The 18,087-nt window shown below is 42.8% G+C and overlaps 1 protein-coding gene across 8 annotated transcripts in view; it reads right to left on the reverse strand.

Annotated features, from left to right (window-relative positions):
- Window positions 1–18,087, reverse strand: part of MORC2 (MORC family CW-type zinc finger 2) — an 82,158-nt gene that overhangs the window by 27,720 nt on the left and 36,351 nt on the right. For all 8 annotated transcript variants that reach the window (XR_014785713.1, XM_084819509.1, XM_084819506.1 and 5 more), the window contains 7 exons: window positions 9,054–9,133; window positions 5,406–5,488; window positions 4,961–5,046; window positions 2,630–2,770; window positions 1,722–1,876; window positions 1,406–1,534; window positions 838–943 (listed from right to left, as the gene is read on the reverse strand). Coding sequence is in view for 7 of the 8 variants with exons in the window: in XM_084819509.1 (XP_084675635.1) it covers window positions 838–943; window positions 1,406–1,534; window positions 1,722–1,876; window positions 2,630–2,770; window positions 4,961–5,046; window positions 5,406–5,488; window positions 9,054–9,133 (780 nt within the window). In the remaining variant the exon portion in view is untranslated. The remainder of the gene's footprint in view (window positions 1–837; window positions 944–1,405; window positions 1,535–1,721; window positions 1,877–2,629; window positions 2,771–4,960; window positions 5,047–5,405; window positions 5,489–9,053; window positions 9,134–18,087) is intronic.

Below are 18,087 nucleotides of genomic sequence, written 5' to 3' on the forward strand. Positions count from 1 at the left end.
TACAAGCGAGAAGGATCTTGGAATTGTTGTCCATCACAAGCTGAATATGAGCCAACAATGTGATGTGGCTGCAAAAGAGGCAAATGCTATGTTGGGCTGTATAAATAGAAGCATAGCTTCTGAATCCCATGAAGTACTAGTTCCCCTCTACTCAGCACTGGTTAGGCCTCATCTGGAGTACTGTGTCCAGTTCTGGGCACCGCACTTGAAGAAGGATGCAGACAAGTTGGAGAGGGTTCAGAGGAGGGCAACAAAGATGATCAGGGGACTGGAAACAAAGCCCTGTGAGGAGAAACTGAAAGAACTGGGCATGTTTAGCCTTGAGAAGAGAAGACTGAGGGGAGATACGATAGCACTCTTCAAGTACTTGAAAGGTTGTCCCAGAGAGGAAGGCCAGGATCTCTTCTCCATCATCCCCGAGTGCAGGACACGGAATCATGGGCTTAAGTGACAGGAAGCCAGATTCCAGCTGAACATCAGGAAAACGTGCTGACTGTTAGAGCAATATGGCAATGGAACCCATGACTTAGGGAGGTGGTGGGCTCTCCCGCACTGGAGGCATTCAAGACAGGGCTGGACAGCCATTTATCAGGGATGCTCTGACTTGGATTCCTGCATTGAGCAGGGAGTTGGACTCGATGGTCTTGTAGGCCCCTTCCAACCCTACTATTCTATGATTCTAAGTGACGCTTAATCAGTCTCAGGCCCTCATCTACAGGAAGTTGTTGATGATGATGATGACGGCGACGGCGACACCACCACCACCACCTACCTTACAGGTTTTTGTAAGGACTACTATGTTAAGAGTGTTCAGAGAGCTTCCAAACATGTACTCACTTGTCCTGTTCAGCGTCAGGGTTCATGGCACACACCCAGGTATCCGGGTATTCTTGCTCCACAGAGCTGAGCTGGAAGGGGAGGGTCCGCCATTTCAGACACAAGTCTATCACACAAGACACACCATACAATCAGCACATTGCAGAGCCTGCCAAACCTGCCTGTATGCAGGGCCCATCAAGAAGATCTTGGAAATGCTATCATCCCTCCACATTTTTACCTGTTTTTAGAATGGAGGTGGAAATGGGTTGCATGGCCCAATTCTCACATGACAATGAAATACCCACCTCCTATCATCAATTGTATCTTAGCTTGTACATTAACTATCTACTTCTGCAGGATGCCATACTTCGCAGAGGTTCCTGAGGACAGAAAGATATCAAGGCAGCCCCTCCCCCTCTGCAAAGAGGATCCAATTTTCCAAGGCATAAGTGCAGGGGGAAATGGAGGAAGTGGCTGGAAGGTTTCACATGTCACTGCATTTTGGCTGTTTTGCTGCCTAAGCAAAACAATGGTGGCTTCAACTCCACAGAACACCCTACTGGAATCTCAGCCCAGCCAAACTTACCGCACTGAATGGTGGTGGGGATCTCCATGGCTCTCCGCCGTTTATAACGCAATTCATTTGACGGAGGCTGGTTCCAGTTAGCAGACAAATAGCCAAAGTCATCCCAGAACTTGCTTATACCTTTCTGAGCTGTAAGGTTGTTTTTTTTTTTTTTTTTGGGGGGGGGGGAGGAGAAAAGAATTCAAATCATGATGTAATGGATGCCTCCCTTTACGGTCTCTGTATAGAGTCTTCCTTCCCTGTTAACCCCCCCACCCTGCCCCAGCCTAGGATTTCCCTTTCATGCCTAACTCCCAAGTTGCAAGGGCCTTCTTACCAATCTCAACATCCTTCCAGTACTGAGCCAGATGTTCTCCCATTGCTCTTAGCAAGTGCCGATACTCTTTGGCATCCGCAAAGTCCTGCTTATTATGTGTGGGCTCCAAAACCAGGTATGGGACGTCCACCACTCCTACAACTCCGCCACATGCCCTATGGAGGAGAAACACACCATGACACACTTGTGGGCACAGTCCGGCCTAAGAAAGCCAGTATGGAAACGCAGGCTCCCCACCTTGCCACTGTGGCAAATATGAACCTGGTTCAGTATAGAGTAGGTGGACCTAGTTTAATTACATACCAAGGATGGCATAACTGAAAAGGTTTGACATAATTGGAGACACCAGCAAACTAGGCAGCAATGAATGATACAGAAAAATTGGCTGTTATAGCAGCTCAGAGACGAGCTTTTCAGTTAATGCCGTGTCACAAAGAACAAGCGATTAGCTTTTGTTGATCATGAGTTGCACAAGCCACTCTGTTTAACATGGACCTCCTGGAGAGGTGGTTCCCTGAAGATTCACTTAGGTTCCTAAATTTCTTAACACGGTCATTCTCCTAATTCCCACAAGCTGCACAGAGCAATTAACAAAATTAGAAATTGGCAAAATAGTAAAAAGCAACTGTGCAAAAGAATAATGCAGTTTGCTAAATTTGCACAATTTCTATAAGTTAGGAATAATTTGGTTTGTCTGGGCTCAGAACTTTTTTTTAAAGTACAGAGTACACACAGCACTGTCTATACCCTAAAATTCTAATTTTGAGGATGGGAGCAGGGCAGATCAAGGTGCACATATATAGGAAACGTTTTTCCATAGCAGAAAGCAGATCGGCCCACTTTATTGTAGAAACAGTTCCCGTGTCACTAAGGCAAGAGCTACCTAGAAGTCTCTGCGAGGAACTCACATGCCACCCTCCAGCTGCGGGCCCACCTTCTCATACATCTTAATCAGTCGGCTGCAGTTATAGACAAACATCCCATCCAAATGCCGTTGTTCGATGTTCACTCCAAATATGAAGTTCAGCTCTTTCGGCTCCTTCAGTGCTCTGTGACAGATGCAAAAGAACAAAGTCAAACAAAGCCTAGTACAGTTCACGGAAAACACACCAGTTGTTCCTGGAAACTAGTAGATATGGTTCAGAACAGCCAATATTTCTCAGTGTTTGGGGCACACAACTCAAATACTTCCACAAATAATGGAAGCGTGTTATGGCTTTTTGTTGAACGCAAACTACATGTGAATAACTGTTAAGAATAAAGAAAGGGTGAGTACGCACAAACAAGGACCCATACAGGACAAAACTAATGCTGATTTTTTTGCTTGTTCTATGATGCTTACCTTCACAATACAATACTGGCTTTCCTCTGTGCAACCTCCTGAAATCTTTCTATCATATATGGGTGCCACATGGGCTGCATTTGTGGCACATCTGGACTTAAGCAGGAGGGCTAGTGGGCCAACTATAAAACAGAGGCCCCTTCTCTACCTGTCTCTCTCAGGATGCCCTGCTGCCTCCTCCCCAGATCAGCAGGGTAGAGGAAAACCCACTGCAAGGAACAGGGGGCCACATATGCACTGGAGTAGTCCTGACATGGGACACTCTTGCCTAAAAGGCTGACCACTGCCGCTCTATTTTGGGCTTAATATGATTTCAGGGAATCTCAAAAGTCTATTAATGCCTGATTGCTTTCTTCCAGCTTCACATTCTCCATGAGTTGGCTTCTAATGGTGTAATGGCCCCAGGCCTGTAACCAAGTCACCTGTAGTTTTAGAGGTGCCTAGAGATCCATAATGCTCTCTTTAGGTTCATTATTAGTGCAATTCTCTTGCTAGTGGGCCTCTTGGCTTGTGAGATGAGTCAAAGGTTGATACCACCGCCTCAGCACATTCCATGCTAACAAGCTAGTTTATCTTATCAGAGCCTAGGATGTGCCTGAGAAGTGAGGCTCTGTTTATGCTATGTTTACATCTCTTGGCTTGTGAGGTGAGTCAAAGGTCGATGTCACCGCCTCAGCACATTCCCAGTCTGTGCTGGGAAAGTTCTGATTGTTTTCCTTCTGAACAAGCACTGTTAGTCTATGCTAGGAAAGTTGCAGATGAACACTAATTATTGCTGGCTGCTGTCATGCTGCCTCACTGCTAACATGTATGGTATCAGATCCATTGTACCCCTTGGCTCTGGGTTCAGAGCAGCTGTCTGATCCAACCACTGGGTACACCTGTGTGCTCTAAGTACTCAATAAAGTCTCCTTGTAAGCAAACCTGGATCTGGCTTATCACTATCTCGGCACCTCTAAACCTTAGCAGCCCACAGCCGGGGCATACAAATGGTCAGAATCAATTTTGGTTTCTCCTATTTTCTTGCAATTGTGGGTAAGTGAACTGCCCTCATCATACTGAGCCAGAGTGCAGGGATGTTCTCTTTATGCTATATGGCACTATACTCTCTCCCCTCTTTTTACCTTGCCTGATCTTTGGATTGAGCTGCAAGTCTTGACGTGTGTCATTCCAGAAATATGGATTGGCCCTCAAGTCTGAGAAGGCCAGCTAAATCATTGTGAATAATCTCCATCTTACCACATTTGATTCCTATACTTTCTGCATTATTCTACAAGCATCTCGTTAGCAATTTGCACTTTTGTTGTGATCTGTACTCGTTTCTAACTTAGGCAAATGGAATAGGAAGGTAGTGTGTAGGCAGACTGCTTCTTACTATAAATTGGTAAAAAGGGAATAGAGGGGGTTGAATTTTTTCAGCCCCACCAATCACTGGAGAGCTTCTCTGAAATGGAATCTGGTGCTTGAGCCAGAAAAGGTTCCCCACCCCTGACTTAAAGTTTCTGTGCTGTCAACTTGAGCAGAAAACAAAACAAAAGCCATCCCTAAACAATTTTTCCTTCATCATAACTCTCTAACCCCTACACCTCTCCTTCTGAAATTTCACAGGTTTATTCCCTGGAGATGCCTCTATGTTGTAGATTGTTTTTGGACAAGTTGCCCACTAAAACACTGCCATGAAGTTCATGCTCTTAGCCTAACCTTCCACACAGCATTCTTGTGAGGCAAAAATGGGATAACGTGACCTGCACCCATGCAGAGCAATCTGAGCTCTGTATAGGAACAGTAGCATACAAATAAAATTAATGTATCTTCAGAGTTGCAAGATCCTCTATGGCCATTTATTTGCAAAGGAAAAACCCAAGGAGCATGGAGGAATTGAAACTCTGCCACTCACCGCTGCTTTGCCTCTCTGATCCTCTTCTTAACATCAGCTTCTCTCCGCATGGTTATTGCCATGTCCTGGGCTTGACGCAACATGACCTATGGATGTGAAGCAGCACCTCATCTTAAACAGAGAGGCAATTTTAAAATTCATGTCTTTATAAAACGTTTCTTCCTAATAGGGCTGGACTAGGATCCCAGGCAGGCCAGATTTGGCCTGCAGATTGGAGGTTCAACATCACTGCATTAGGAGTACATAAAGATTTGATAAACCTTATCAAAATAGACACTCAGGCTATTTTGACAGCATAAGCATCACTATTCCATCACTCTCTTGCACTACCAAGTATTTAGCAGCTGCTGGCAGCTGTCTTGCTCAGCTCAGGGAGCTGTTGTCCTGAATTTCTGTTCTTGAACCCTGGAATTTCCAACCACCAATCAGACACTATGTATTTTACCCTGGACTCCCTTGTGAGGTCCCCTCCAAGGCGCAGCTCCAAAGCACGGGCTTTGCTCTCTGCTTCTCGAGCCTTCTCTTCCGCTGAAACACAGAGAACTATTAGCATGCATACAAAGAATAGCACTTTGCAGAAAAGCAAACACAGACCCTTAGGCAGCCGCAGTAGTCATGGCAGAGGTAATTTACTAGAAGCAAGCAAGAATCTACAGGACAGAAACAAGAATCTAAAGAGATGCTGGTTGGGACATTTCTGGACTCATTTCTGGGAGAACAAGGAGACCCACATAGCCTGGGCTTCCTGTGACCTAATTGGCTCACGAAGTTTTCCTCTGCTTTGCTGGAAACAAGGAGAAATGGAGAAAAGCTGACAATGTGTTCTTGATAACGGTATGCACGAAGCACCATGAGATGGGCCCTGATATAACATGGAAATGTGAAGGGTACAATAAAGCATGGATACTCCTTTCTGCTGGGAGCCATGAAGGCTGTGAAGGCTAGTGACTCTCCCAAAGATAAGATAGCACCTGGAGAGACCCCCTTCATTAAAAGTAAAACTTGAACATGAGAGGTTCTCTCTGAAATGTCCATGCGTGGTTATGGAGTAATACCGAACTTTAATTAGGATACTGTTTAACAAAGGAACAGAGGGTTAAGAACTTGTTTTTGAACTCTTAAATATAATTAACTTTACAAGTTCCTGTTTTTTTAATTGTTTTATGGCTTTCCTCAAACAACTATGATGAAACCTAAAACTCTGGCACAGAAAGTTTTAGTCTGACTTTAAACTATAGCTAACTTATGAACCTTTGAAAGTCAGCATCTTTCCGACGCGTGTGACAATAATCAATATTATTATAATCTTTATGTTAGTAGCAGGGCAACTTTTCCCTTCTGCTCTTGTGGCCTTCCTTATAGGGTTTTTGCTTTCTTATATCCTAATCAAGGATCTGAAGTTCTGACACAGGTGTTTTTCTTGATTCTATTTTACGCTCTTATTTTTTAATTCCCGTGGATTGTATGTATGTATGTATTTGATTTATTAGCCACCCATCTGGCCAGCTACTCAGCCACTCTAGGTGGCGTACAATACTATTAACAAATTTACATAATCAACTGAACAAAATAAATAAATAACAAAACAATACTGCTCTAAAAAACCCTAACCCACCCCAAATGCCCACCTGAACAGCCAGGTTTTCAAAGCCTGGCGGAAGCTCATCAAAGAGGGGGCATGGTGGAAGTCACTAGGGAAGGAATTCCACAGAATGGGGGCCACCACAGAAAAGGCCCTCTCCCTAGTCCTCACCAGCCTAGCTGTCCTGGTTGATGGGACAGACAGAAGGCCTACCGTAGCCGATCTCATTGAGCGGCATCCCTGGTGTTGTTGGAGGTGCTCCTTAAGATAGACAAGCAGGCACACAGCATTAGTCCTACCATTTGTTTCGCTCAAATGTTGTTACACTAAATAATCCTTTTAGGGCATGATTCTATGCATGTTTAGACAGAAAAAGTCCTGGCTGGCTGGGGGAACGCTGGGAATTGTAGAACTTTTTTCTGTCTAAACATGCATAGGGCTGCACTCTCATTTTTTTAATTTTAATTTTTTAAATCGCAAGGTTTCTCATGTTCCCTGTTTTAAAGAATAGCTGGAAGACAGATTTATGGTGACTGATAAGGTCTGTTTCTTTTGGTTCAAATACTTATGACTCTTGGTTTCTGATAAGGCAGTCTGGAGGATAGCCTGCAATTAAAAGGAAAGAACAAAGAAGTTACCAAGACTTTTGGTCCAGTAATTAATCAATATAGAGCCAATTTTAATTGGAGTAAAAATTCTTGATTAAAATGCTAAGTAACAACCAATCAGAACACATGTCAATTTTGGGGTGTTACCACAGACAAAGGGGTTTTATCGATCTTTGCCTTAAACAAAGAGTGGTTAGTTGCTGAGTTTGATGGTCTCTCTCTTGCTGCTTTGGTCTGATGTTTTTAGCTGTGTGCCTGCTTGTCTTCTCCCGAAACAGAGGGAGAAGCAATTTCACTCTCTGAATATTTTTAGCTAGACAATCTTTTTCTCTCTCTACTGCAGCTTTCTTTCCTGAAGCCTTAACTATGCTTACCTCCTTAGTGGAGAAACTACTTTGCTTTTGAATTTCCCCTCTACATCTTTACTGCTAAACCTTGTGATAAGCCTCCTTGCTATGACAGTCCTATAGTTCTTTGAGCTATAGTTTTTGGAGATCAATTTTCTAAATAGGCTTGTTTACTATCCCCCCCACCCCCGTTTCTCTCAACCTTTGTGAATTGCACCTAAAAGTTTTGAACATTTTCTGAACACTTCCTTAGAGATTCTTTTTAATCACTTTTTGGAACTTTCTGTCTGGAAACAAACTAAGAATCCTGTATTCTCCACCAGAGTGGTAGATGGGAACTTAGAATGCTGACTTTAGCTGGGTTGGAGAGGGTGCTAGAGGAAGTTAGGGTTTAATATTTGATATGCTTCCTCTTATATTCCATTTGCCATTTAGTATGCTTTGGTAAGTCAATGATATTCAATTTTATATTTTATTCATTCTTTTATCATTATCTTTATGGTAGTCACGTTATAAGAGCTTCATTTCATTTATTATGCTTTAACTGTTTTTTTCAAGCAATATATTATTTTATAACATGTCTTCACTGCTTTTCATAACAGCTTTTCATCATATTATCTGTTATTTCAATCAAATTTAAACTGATTTAGTTGTAAGGAAGTTCTGTCTTAATGATCACTTTCCATATGCTCACTGCAGGAAATTGAAATAGAAGGAATAAAGAACCTGTTTTTCAAATGATCCCATAGCCTGCCTCTGCTGTAACCTTGCAAAGGCTTATGTTTATTTTCATTTGTAGCACACAATGTTCTACACAGTCAAGGCAATTAATGTTTTAAAGCATCAAATGCTTTAGGAAACAAAGAGGCAGGCATCATTTTGGTTTCATTCCATGTTACTGACTTCTTCCAAAACAACAGTATTTGGAGACAAGAGTACAAAACCTTCTGAAGTTTGAAAGCATTTACTGCTAGATATGAGGATTACAGCAGACAAAATGGCCAATTACACAAAAACGGAGTCCAAACTGAGTCCAAGCCAATAATTCTGCATGGGAAGCTATGGATGGGTGAATGTAGATGACTATTTGCTATGTGATAATTTCCCACAATATGCATATAAGCACTTGGTAAGTGGCCATTATATTCTTCTGCCAAGAGATGATGAAATTCTTACCACACTTCTGCACGTCATCAGAAACCCAGGGAACTAGCAGGGGAATGGTAAAAAAAAAAAAAAAAAAGGGTCTCCTCACCACCTGGCAGCAAAATACAAATGACTGGCTTACCAAGAGTATACAGTGGTAAGCTATCACTTAGCAAATGCTGGTCTGTATGCACCCAATAATATTCATGAACCTTCTAGGGAACAGGATACTTGTGCACTTGGTTTAACGCAGTAACCTGACAAGGTTACAGGCAGATTTGTGTGTCTGTTGATGCCCATCAGGGACTGATCAAATGAAAAACTGGATTAATTTAAGCCATCACGGCTGTAAGAGGGCAGAGTTCCTATTTTGTTTTATCGTGGGTGGGGAGACACCCCCATGGACTCACCAATCCGAGCCATTTGTTCTGCTTTCTTCACTTCCTGCTCTGCTCGGGTCTTGAACCGCTTGGAAGTATATTTGTACATCCTGTTGGAGAGAATATTGTGGGGGAGGGGGAGAAGAGAGATAAAAATGTACTATTAACTAACAATCCCAACCCTAATTAAAAGAGCAACAGCCCCAATAGCTTGCTAATTTCACAACACTGGGCTGTTAGAATCTCATCACCTTTGGGGTGTGAAGCAGCAAGGCAGAATAGGGGTGTAGCCCTAATAGCCTTAATACATAAGGAAAGCAGGCAACTACTTGCAGCAGAGCATTCTCTATACCTGTAACAAGTGAATAGAAAGAGGGTTCTACTACAGCCAAAGCCCAAAGGGCTACAGGATTGTGCCTCCCACTGTTTTGAGTCCATTTTGACATACTGTTGAAATCCAATGAGTTAGAGCTTGGGGTACAGGAAGTGGCCTTAGCTGAGGAGGTCTGGGAGGCTTCACAGCTGATGGTCAGGTCTGACAAGATTGGCAAACCACGCACACTTTGGGCAGAAGGAACCACTAGGATAATTACTGCTCATTCAACTTTCATATCTGTTGTACAAAAAAGAACTTAAATCTGTGGATTTCTTGCTCTGCAAATTCATAGTTGCTGTGGCTTCAATATTTGGTATGCAGTGGTTGCTGTAACAGCCTTAATAGCAAGCCTCTTCACTATCCTTCTTATGCTATCACAAGGACTTTTACCATGATTGATGGCAAAGAAGTGCTTCTCTGCAAGAATGCCAAAGTCTTATAGGTGGCACGTCATATCTGAGTTTTTCAGTAATTTTTGTACTCACTGCTGGCTCCAGCACAAAAGTATAATGTTTTTTCTGATGCAGATGGCTTCCTCTTTAAGGTATGAAATAAACTACCTTTTGAAAGGAGTACGCCACCGAAGTTGCATGCTTCATGAAGTTGGTGACAACACATTCTAATTATTCAATTTGGCAGATATCCTACCAGGAATATAGGCAACAAAGGGCCTATATATGTGTTTTACCAGTGAACCATCCTGGACTATGATTTTCTGAAAAATCAGCCGGGAGAATATTTATTTTATTACATTTTTATACTGCCCAATAGCCAAAGCTCTCTAGGTGGTTCACAACAATTGAAATGATAAAATATGAAACAATAAAATATAGATGATAAAATACAATATAAAAGGTTAAAAATGCAATATAAACATACAATAATCAAACAGAGCTTGTTGTTGTTCAGTTGTGTCCGACTCTTCGTGACCCCATGGACCATAGCACGCCAGGCCTTCCTGTCCTCCGCTCTCTCCCTGAGTGTGCTCAAGTTCATATTCATTGCATCGGTGATGCTATCTAGCCATCTCATCCTCTGCCGTCCCCTTCCCCTTTGGCCTTCAATCTTTCCCAGCATCAGGGTCTTTTCCAGGGACTTTTCTCTTTGCATTAGGTGGCCAACATTTTTGAGCTTCAGCTTCAGTATCTGTCCTTCCAATGAGCACTCAGGGTTGATTTCCTTTAGGATTGACTGATTTGACCTCCTTGCAAGTACAGGGGACTCCTAAGAGTCTTCTCCAGCACCACAGTTCAAAAGCATCGATTCTTCGGCGCTCAGCCTTCCTTATAGTCCAGCTCTCACAGCCATACGTTGCTACTGGGAAAACCATAGAGCTTTGATTAGACGGACCTTTGTCGGCAAGGTGATGTCTCTACTTCTTACTATGCTGTCTAGGTTTGCCATAGCTTTCCTCCCAAGGAGCAAGCGTCTTTTAATTTCATGGCTACAGTCACCGTCTGCGGTAATCTTGGAGCCCAAGAAAATAAAATCTGTCACTGCTTCCATTTCTTCCCCTTCTATATGCTCAGAAGTGATGGGGCCAGATGCCATGATCTTCGTTTTTTTAATGTTGAGTTTCAAACCAGCTTTTGCACTCTCCACTTTCACGCTCAGTAAGAGGCTCTTTAGATCCTCTTCGCTTTCTGCTATTAGGGTGGTATCGTCTGCGTATCTGAGGTTGTTGATAATTCTCCCGGCAATCTTAATCCCGACCTCTGATTCATCCAACCCAGCATTTCTCATGATGTACAAACAGAGCTAGCAGCTAGAAATTTAAAATACAGTACTAGATGAAAACAAACTAAACTAAAATGCCTGGGAGAATAAAAAGGTCTTCACCTCACGCCAAAACTAGCACAATGTAGGCGCCAGGCAAACCTCTCTGGGAAAGATCATTCCACAACTGGGGTGCCACCGTAGAAAAGGCCCTCCTGGCTGAATCTGGTTTTTTGCATCCTTTAGATAGCAGGATTACTGATTAATCCAGTAATCCAGTGGTCATTCAGTTACCCACAAATGTTGGGAATTAATTCATTTATAAGTTCACTTACAGTCATGGGAGTATAATCAGACAGTTCAGTTCTTCAGATGCTTCTAGTAGCTTGCAGGCAGAGGCTGTTCCAAGTCATCCACAGCATTCACCAAACATGCATATTTCATTTGTAACTGAACGTGTAACAAGCAAGGTAAAACCTTGAGGATTGGAAACTTCAGCAAGGTAGCATGGATCAGTTTAAATGGTGATCCGAGTGCATGCCAGGAGAACTATACTGGATCCTCCATGACAGAAGTTTGTGAACTGCAGGTGGGTGAAGGATGGCTGCCGAGTTGAGAAAAAAAATTATTTCAGATTTTGATCGTGAGAGAAGGGAATCCTTGTTGGAGACTAAAGCATGCTGGGCAACAAAGCAGCCTGCTTCTTCAGAGTATTTTGGCAAAGACTTTGATCCAATCTTGCAGGAAAACCATAATGCTGGAGACTCTGGACTGTTCGTTAAATGTTTCGTGTTTTACCCCCTTCCCTTCCACTCCTAAATAATGACGATGGTGGAGAAGATAAAGGAAGTAAAGCCTCATGGGCTGGAGGCTCTACAGACACAGAAACTAGTCATGAAGGTGGCAGTGTGATGTGCTGAAGGGGACTGCAAGATTATCTAGTCCAGATACAGAAATGGATACCACATATTGCAACATGCAGCCTGCCTACTGACATTTTTATCTTGAGCCAGCAGAGGAGAACATGTGCCTTCCTGCCTCTTCAAGATAGAATTCTGCACCAAAACTGTCTGTTGCCAACTAGAGTATAAGTCTCTCAGGAGGAGCAAGGCCCGAAGAGTGGGACCTGCTGAATTCATCTTACAGAAGGCAAAGTGGGCTCTCCTTTTTAACATGGATCTGGTACTGACAGGTCCCTGCACTGAGCATCCCAGCCCAGAGCAGATGCATTTATAACCAAGAAGGCATCTACACTGGGATGCTTAGACAGCATGCCAACCATTGTATGGTCCAAACTGTGTCATCGCCAAAGCGATATGAGAATGGACGTTGGGAGACACTTGAATGGATATGCCAAGATGGGGAGAATGCACTGTGGAACCAAGACTGAAAGGGATGTATTCTAGTCTCACACAGGCTGCTGATATGAGGCCCAGGAGTTTTTGGAAAAGAACTGCAGTTGACTTAAGGTGATGGGACACTTTGGAGTATGAATACACACCAGATCCAAGATGCTGAAGGCAGGCTGTGAAGGCTGCTCAAGATCTATCCTTCATACACAGGATCTATGCTTCATACATCTGCAAATCTTAACCAAACAAGAGAATGCAGGTTTCCCATAGCAGTATCTAGATATGATCTTGAAGGAACTTTTGAACCAATATCCAAGAGAGAAAGCTTTGAGATCTTCATCATTAGAATCCAGGGGAAGGCATGTTAGAATCAGAGCGACTAGGTTCCATAACGGGGAGAAAGCATCTCCCTGGTAAGAACGGTCTTAGGAGGAAGGGACAGATCAGTTTGTATGACTACTTGAGAAGCTGACAGAACAAAGAGATCAACCAACTGGAGAAGGTGGTAAACACACTGGGGTGTCTTGCCAATGTAACACTTATGAAAAAGAGGAGAGTATGTGGACCCAAAGGATGGCAAGTGTGCTACTCTGGACCAAAGAAGGCTAGAGTCAGATAATCGGAAGAAAATTTGGAGGCAAAGACTACAGATGCTGAATGCAATGAAGAGGGAGACACTGACTAGGGGTGCAGTAGACAGCCAGGCTAGATCTAGAAGTTGGGTACTTAATGTGAAGATCCATTCCAATTTGGTGCGCAGGAGATGTTCATCATGGGCTAATTCCTCTCGCTGCCCAGGACAAGCAAGGAACATATGACAAGGCTTTTTGCCTCGGTCCTGCCTCTGTGGCATCTCCCAGCCAGTTCTTTTTTAGATGAGCTTTAAGATAGTGACTGAGGAAGCAGACACAAAGGAGGAAGAAAATGTAGAGACAACTGAAGAGAGAGTACAAATACCCCGTCTCTTAGGGATTAGCACACTCCCTTTGGAAAAACATAATTCATGAGACAGCTGAACCTGCCACAGGGTGGGGTATGGATGTCTCCTGAGCACCTACTCAGAACAGAACTTCACGGTAAGTATCCAACTTTCCATTCCCATCCAGAGCAAGGAGACATCCATCATGGGATGTACAAAAGCTACTATTCCCATACGGTGGCCTCCAAAGCAGGCCAAAGCTAAGTTTGAGGGAGAATCTGTTGTAATACTCTATGTCCGAAGGCTGTTTCAGCCAGAGCATATTTGTTCAGTTTAAAATGTCTAATGAAGGTGCGATGTGAGGACCAAATAGCTGCCCTGCGGATCTCTGCTGAAGAAGCAATAGTAGAGAAAAATCGCTGAGGCCGTTGCAGCCTTGGCAGAGTGTACTGTGGCGTTCAGGGAGGTTTTTTTAACTTCAGAGGCCGCAAATATACATGCCTTGAACCACCTAGCAAGGTGGTACAGTAGGGTTTCTTTCTCAATGCAATAGGATGGAAAGAAACAAACTAGGAATCAAAGTTGCTCAGTTACTTTAACGTACTTTTTGCTGGCCCTCCTAACATCCGGGGTGTGCCAGACGTGCTCAGAGGAAAGAGAGGGATTAGGCAGAAGGAAGGGAGAACCAGCTCTTGCATTCTGTGGAAAACAGCATTACTTTTGGGAACAAAGGGTCCAGTCAAAGAATGTCAGAGCCCTTGCTGAATGAATGGGGCGATCCCTGAGGGACCGGGCAGCTAGTTCCAAGACCCTTCTGGCCAGTGTTATAGCTACAAGGAATAGCACCTTGAGAGAGAAAATGTAGTGAGACAGTTCTCAGCAGCTCAACAAGGGAACTGGTAAGAAATTATTGTTGCACATGCAGACTCCAAGTTGGGAAGAGATGTATAACTGGAGGACAGAGCAGTGTCACCCCTCTGAGGAATCATCGAAGGTGTGCGTGAGAACCAAGTGGCTTGTGGCGTGGCCTAGAGAGAACAGAAAAGAGCTGTATCTTGTTTGCGAAGTGTGTTTGCTCTGAGTCTCATGTCTAGCCATGTTTGAGAATACTTTTTATTTATTTTTGTCTTTATAAATGAGATAAACAATACCAACAACCTGATCAATAACTACAATTTCCTAACAATACAATATTCTTAGGAGGGCACAACAATACCAAAAAGAAGAAGAAAGGGGGAAAAAAGAAAGGAAAAAGAAAAAAAATCCCCTTCTTTTTTAAAGGGTTAAATTTAAACTCCAATACATATGGGCTTCAGATCCCATTCTAATTTAGAAACTATACCCATAACATTAGCAATATTACAATTTGATAATCAACCTTACATTTCAATATCATGTCATCAGTCTTATAGCAAGGAAGCAGGCCTACAATTCATTCCCAGCAACCATATATTGCCTTTCAGTTAGAATATAATAGCAATAATAAAGCTTAACAGTTTAACCAACCAAAAATCTTACTTAGTAGTCTAAGTAATCTATAGTCTAAGTAATCTATAGTCTATAGTAGTCTTAGGGTTAGTAGTCTAAGTAATCTATAGTAATGATAATAATCTAAGTAATCTAAGTAGTCTACAGTAGTGATAATAATAGTAATAATAACAACAGCAAAAAAAGAGATGAAATTATGTTATATAATAATAAAGCTTGAAAGCAACCTTACAACAGTCAGTAATATGTTTTACACTAGATATATAAATGAGTGTGCACAATACACCCCCAAACAATATATTTAAATACAACATATCATAATGAGAATTTAAAGAAAAGAAAAATAATAAAAAAGAAGAATGAAAGAGAGCAAACGAATGTATGTATAATCAGATATCTCTGACCTAGGCTGAATCATGCAGACTGAACATAAACAATTAATAAAACTTGTTTAAAGATTCCAGTTCATGTTGCTGGAACAGAAGTCTCACGCATTTTTACATTCAGCTATGCCTCCGCCATTTCATGATTTAAGAACTTCTTCATCTGACCTTCAGAAACAATGCAAAATGTAGCAGGATATTTTAAGTGATATTGTAAGTTCATTTGTTTTGCCAGATTTTTCGCCTTGATGAATTGCCTTCTTTTATCAGCCACCTCTTTGATGTAATCCGGAAATAACTTAACTTTATCTTGTTTCCAAAAAAGATTTCCACCCTCTCTTGCCAAATGCAGGATATAATTCTTTGTGGAGATTCTTGCAAATTCAACTATAATCATATAGCCAGTCCGTTTAGCATTTGGCACACAAAATGCCGGCTCAATATCAAATAAATGATCAGATGGCACAGGGAGTATCTCATGCAAAAACTTGTCTACAAAGGTAGGCAAATTTACATCTCTAGGCAGTTTTTTAATACCAATAATACATACATTGGATCTGCATGTGAAGGCCTCCAGTTGGGAAATTCTGGCAGAGACATTTTTGAAAAAAACTTGTGTCGTAGTTTTGTTCATTGTCAGGCTATCTTGCAGCTCGTTAACCTTCGTCTCCATTTTTTGCCAAGAAGTGTTAATTAAATCCACTGCTCCTTGCAGGGCAATAATGGAATTTTGGATTGAATCCAACCTCTTAGATTGCTCAGCAAATTGCAAAGATAAAGTTTTTATCAAAGTAAATAATTCCCCTATATCATCGGTTCTTAGAGCCTTTGCCAATGGAGGTACGGGGGGAGTGAGCGGTGATGCAATTCCTTTCTTTCTCCTCGCTGTAGCCATGTTTCTCTTCAAACAAATCTTGCAGGTCCTCAGATATTCTCAAATATTGTTGATATTTCTTAAACCATCCCTCAGATGTTGTTGATATTTCTTAATCCATATATTACAATGGAACACATCAGCCCTGTTTTCTCCTATTAGATATGAGTTTCAAAACAGCTTTTTGCGATGTTTACGCTCTGGGAGGGTAGTCTCGGAATCCAGCCCCCCCCCCCCCCGCTTCTTCGTGGAGAGTACTTTTCTCCAAGATTTCATCCAGTTGCTGCCTTGCCCCCCCCCCTTTAATTCCAGGGGGGAGATGAAAAGGTTTTTCAACCTTTTAAAAAGCTGTTTGAGATAGCGTCCCGCAGAGGCTCCACGGGCTGCTGCAAGGGCAACATTGGTTCCAACCAGAAGTCCATGTCTAGCTGTGTTTGGAGGAATAGAAGCAGTTCCTTGACTCCTGCTGTCTTACAGTCCAGATGCTTCTTTCTACACCAATGAAGAAAAACCTTCCAAGTTATTTTATATATTCGGTTAGGTGATGGGCTCCTGGAGAATAATAAGGTGTAGAGTTACCCCAACAGAATAGCCTAGTGAGAGGAAGGAGCTGCACTCAGTAGCCAAGTGGGTGCAAATGCCAGACAGTCATTGCATGAGAAAGTCGGGCCTTGAGGGAAGAACCTATGGGTTCTGTTTGCACAAGCTGAAGGATTTTAAAGAGCCATGTCCTTCGGGGCCAGAATGGAGCTCAGAGCACTAGTGCTGCCTGTTCCTCCATGATTTTTCTGAGAACTATGGCCTGAAGTGGAAGAGGAGGGAACGCATAGAGCCTGTCCCTGGGCTGGGGGAGTGGAGTGCCTCCGTGGCCTCCGGTGATGGAAGCCAGGTGTTTGGAGAAGTGTGGCAGCTGGTTGCTAAGAGGCAAGGCAAAGAGGTCCACCTAGAGTGGGGTGAAATAACAGAAAAGCTCCTAGAAGTCTATCATCTCCTGAGTCCATCCCCCAGGATCAAGGCATTGTTGGCTTAGAAAGTTGCCCTATGAACTGAATGTCCCCTGAATCAGCTGCACTATAATCGAAGGGATGCTGTGTTTTGCCCAGAGGAGGAAACCTCGTTGTGTAGGGAGTTTGATTTCATTCCTCCCTGATGATTTAAAGGCTAAGGCTGTTGTCTGTTCTGACAAAAAAAATGGGCAGGGCCGATGTCTGGAGCAAAGTGCTTGATGGACAGGTGAATTGCTTGGACCTTCAATCAGTTTATACTGTGGTTCTTTACTTCAGAAGGCCAGAGACCCTGGATGCAATGCCCCTGGCAATGAGCCCCCCACCCCTCCAGGCTGGTATTTGTCATCACAGTTATGCAATGCAGCTCTTGAATGGGTGTGCCCTTTAGTCTGTTTCATGCCGCTTTCCACCAGAGCAGGGATATTCCGACTGAATGAGGTATGGTGATTCTGATATGGTGCCTGTGAATGATTTCTGTCTGAAATGGGAAAAGGATCCACTGCAGAGGTCTGGAGTGTAACCTGGCCTGTGGGAGGATCTCTAGGCAAGAAATTGTTAGACGCAAATGCTTGTGCTAGAAACGTAACGTCTGCTGAGCCTGCTTGAAGGAGGGACTTTGCTGCGTGACTTGAGTTTGGAGATTCTGTCGGGAGCTCAATATATTATGCCTTTTGGAGCTGTCTAGAACTGCTCCCAAGTGAATTCAGGATTGGGAGGGATTGAGGCTTTTGGCAGAGCTTTCAAGCCTCGACCACATGGTGTTCTCCTAAACGTATAGAGCAAACTCTATGGAAACTCCACCTTTGAAATTTCTTACTGCAAAAGCAACTATTATTGAAAAGGGCTGTGGAGAAGGAAAGCTACCGTAATAAAAGAAGTAGCACTAAAAAAAACTGTTGTGAGAGAAATCCATTCTTACTGCTGTTCACTATACAGTCAGAAAAGAACT

Source organism: Heloderma suspectum, chromosome 13 (genome assembly GCF_057233095.1).
Source record: "Heloderma suspectum isolate Gila_16-S chromosome 13, 16-S_ref, whole genome shotgun sequence".
In the NCBI taxonomy this organism is placed as follows: domain Eukaryota; kingdom Metazoa; phylum Chordata; class Lepidosauria; order Squamata; family Helodermatidae; genus Heloderma; species Heloderma suspectum.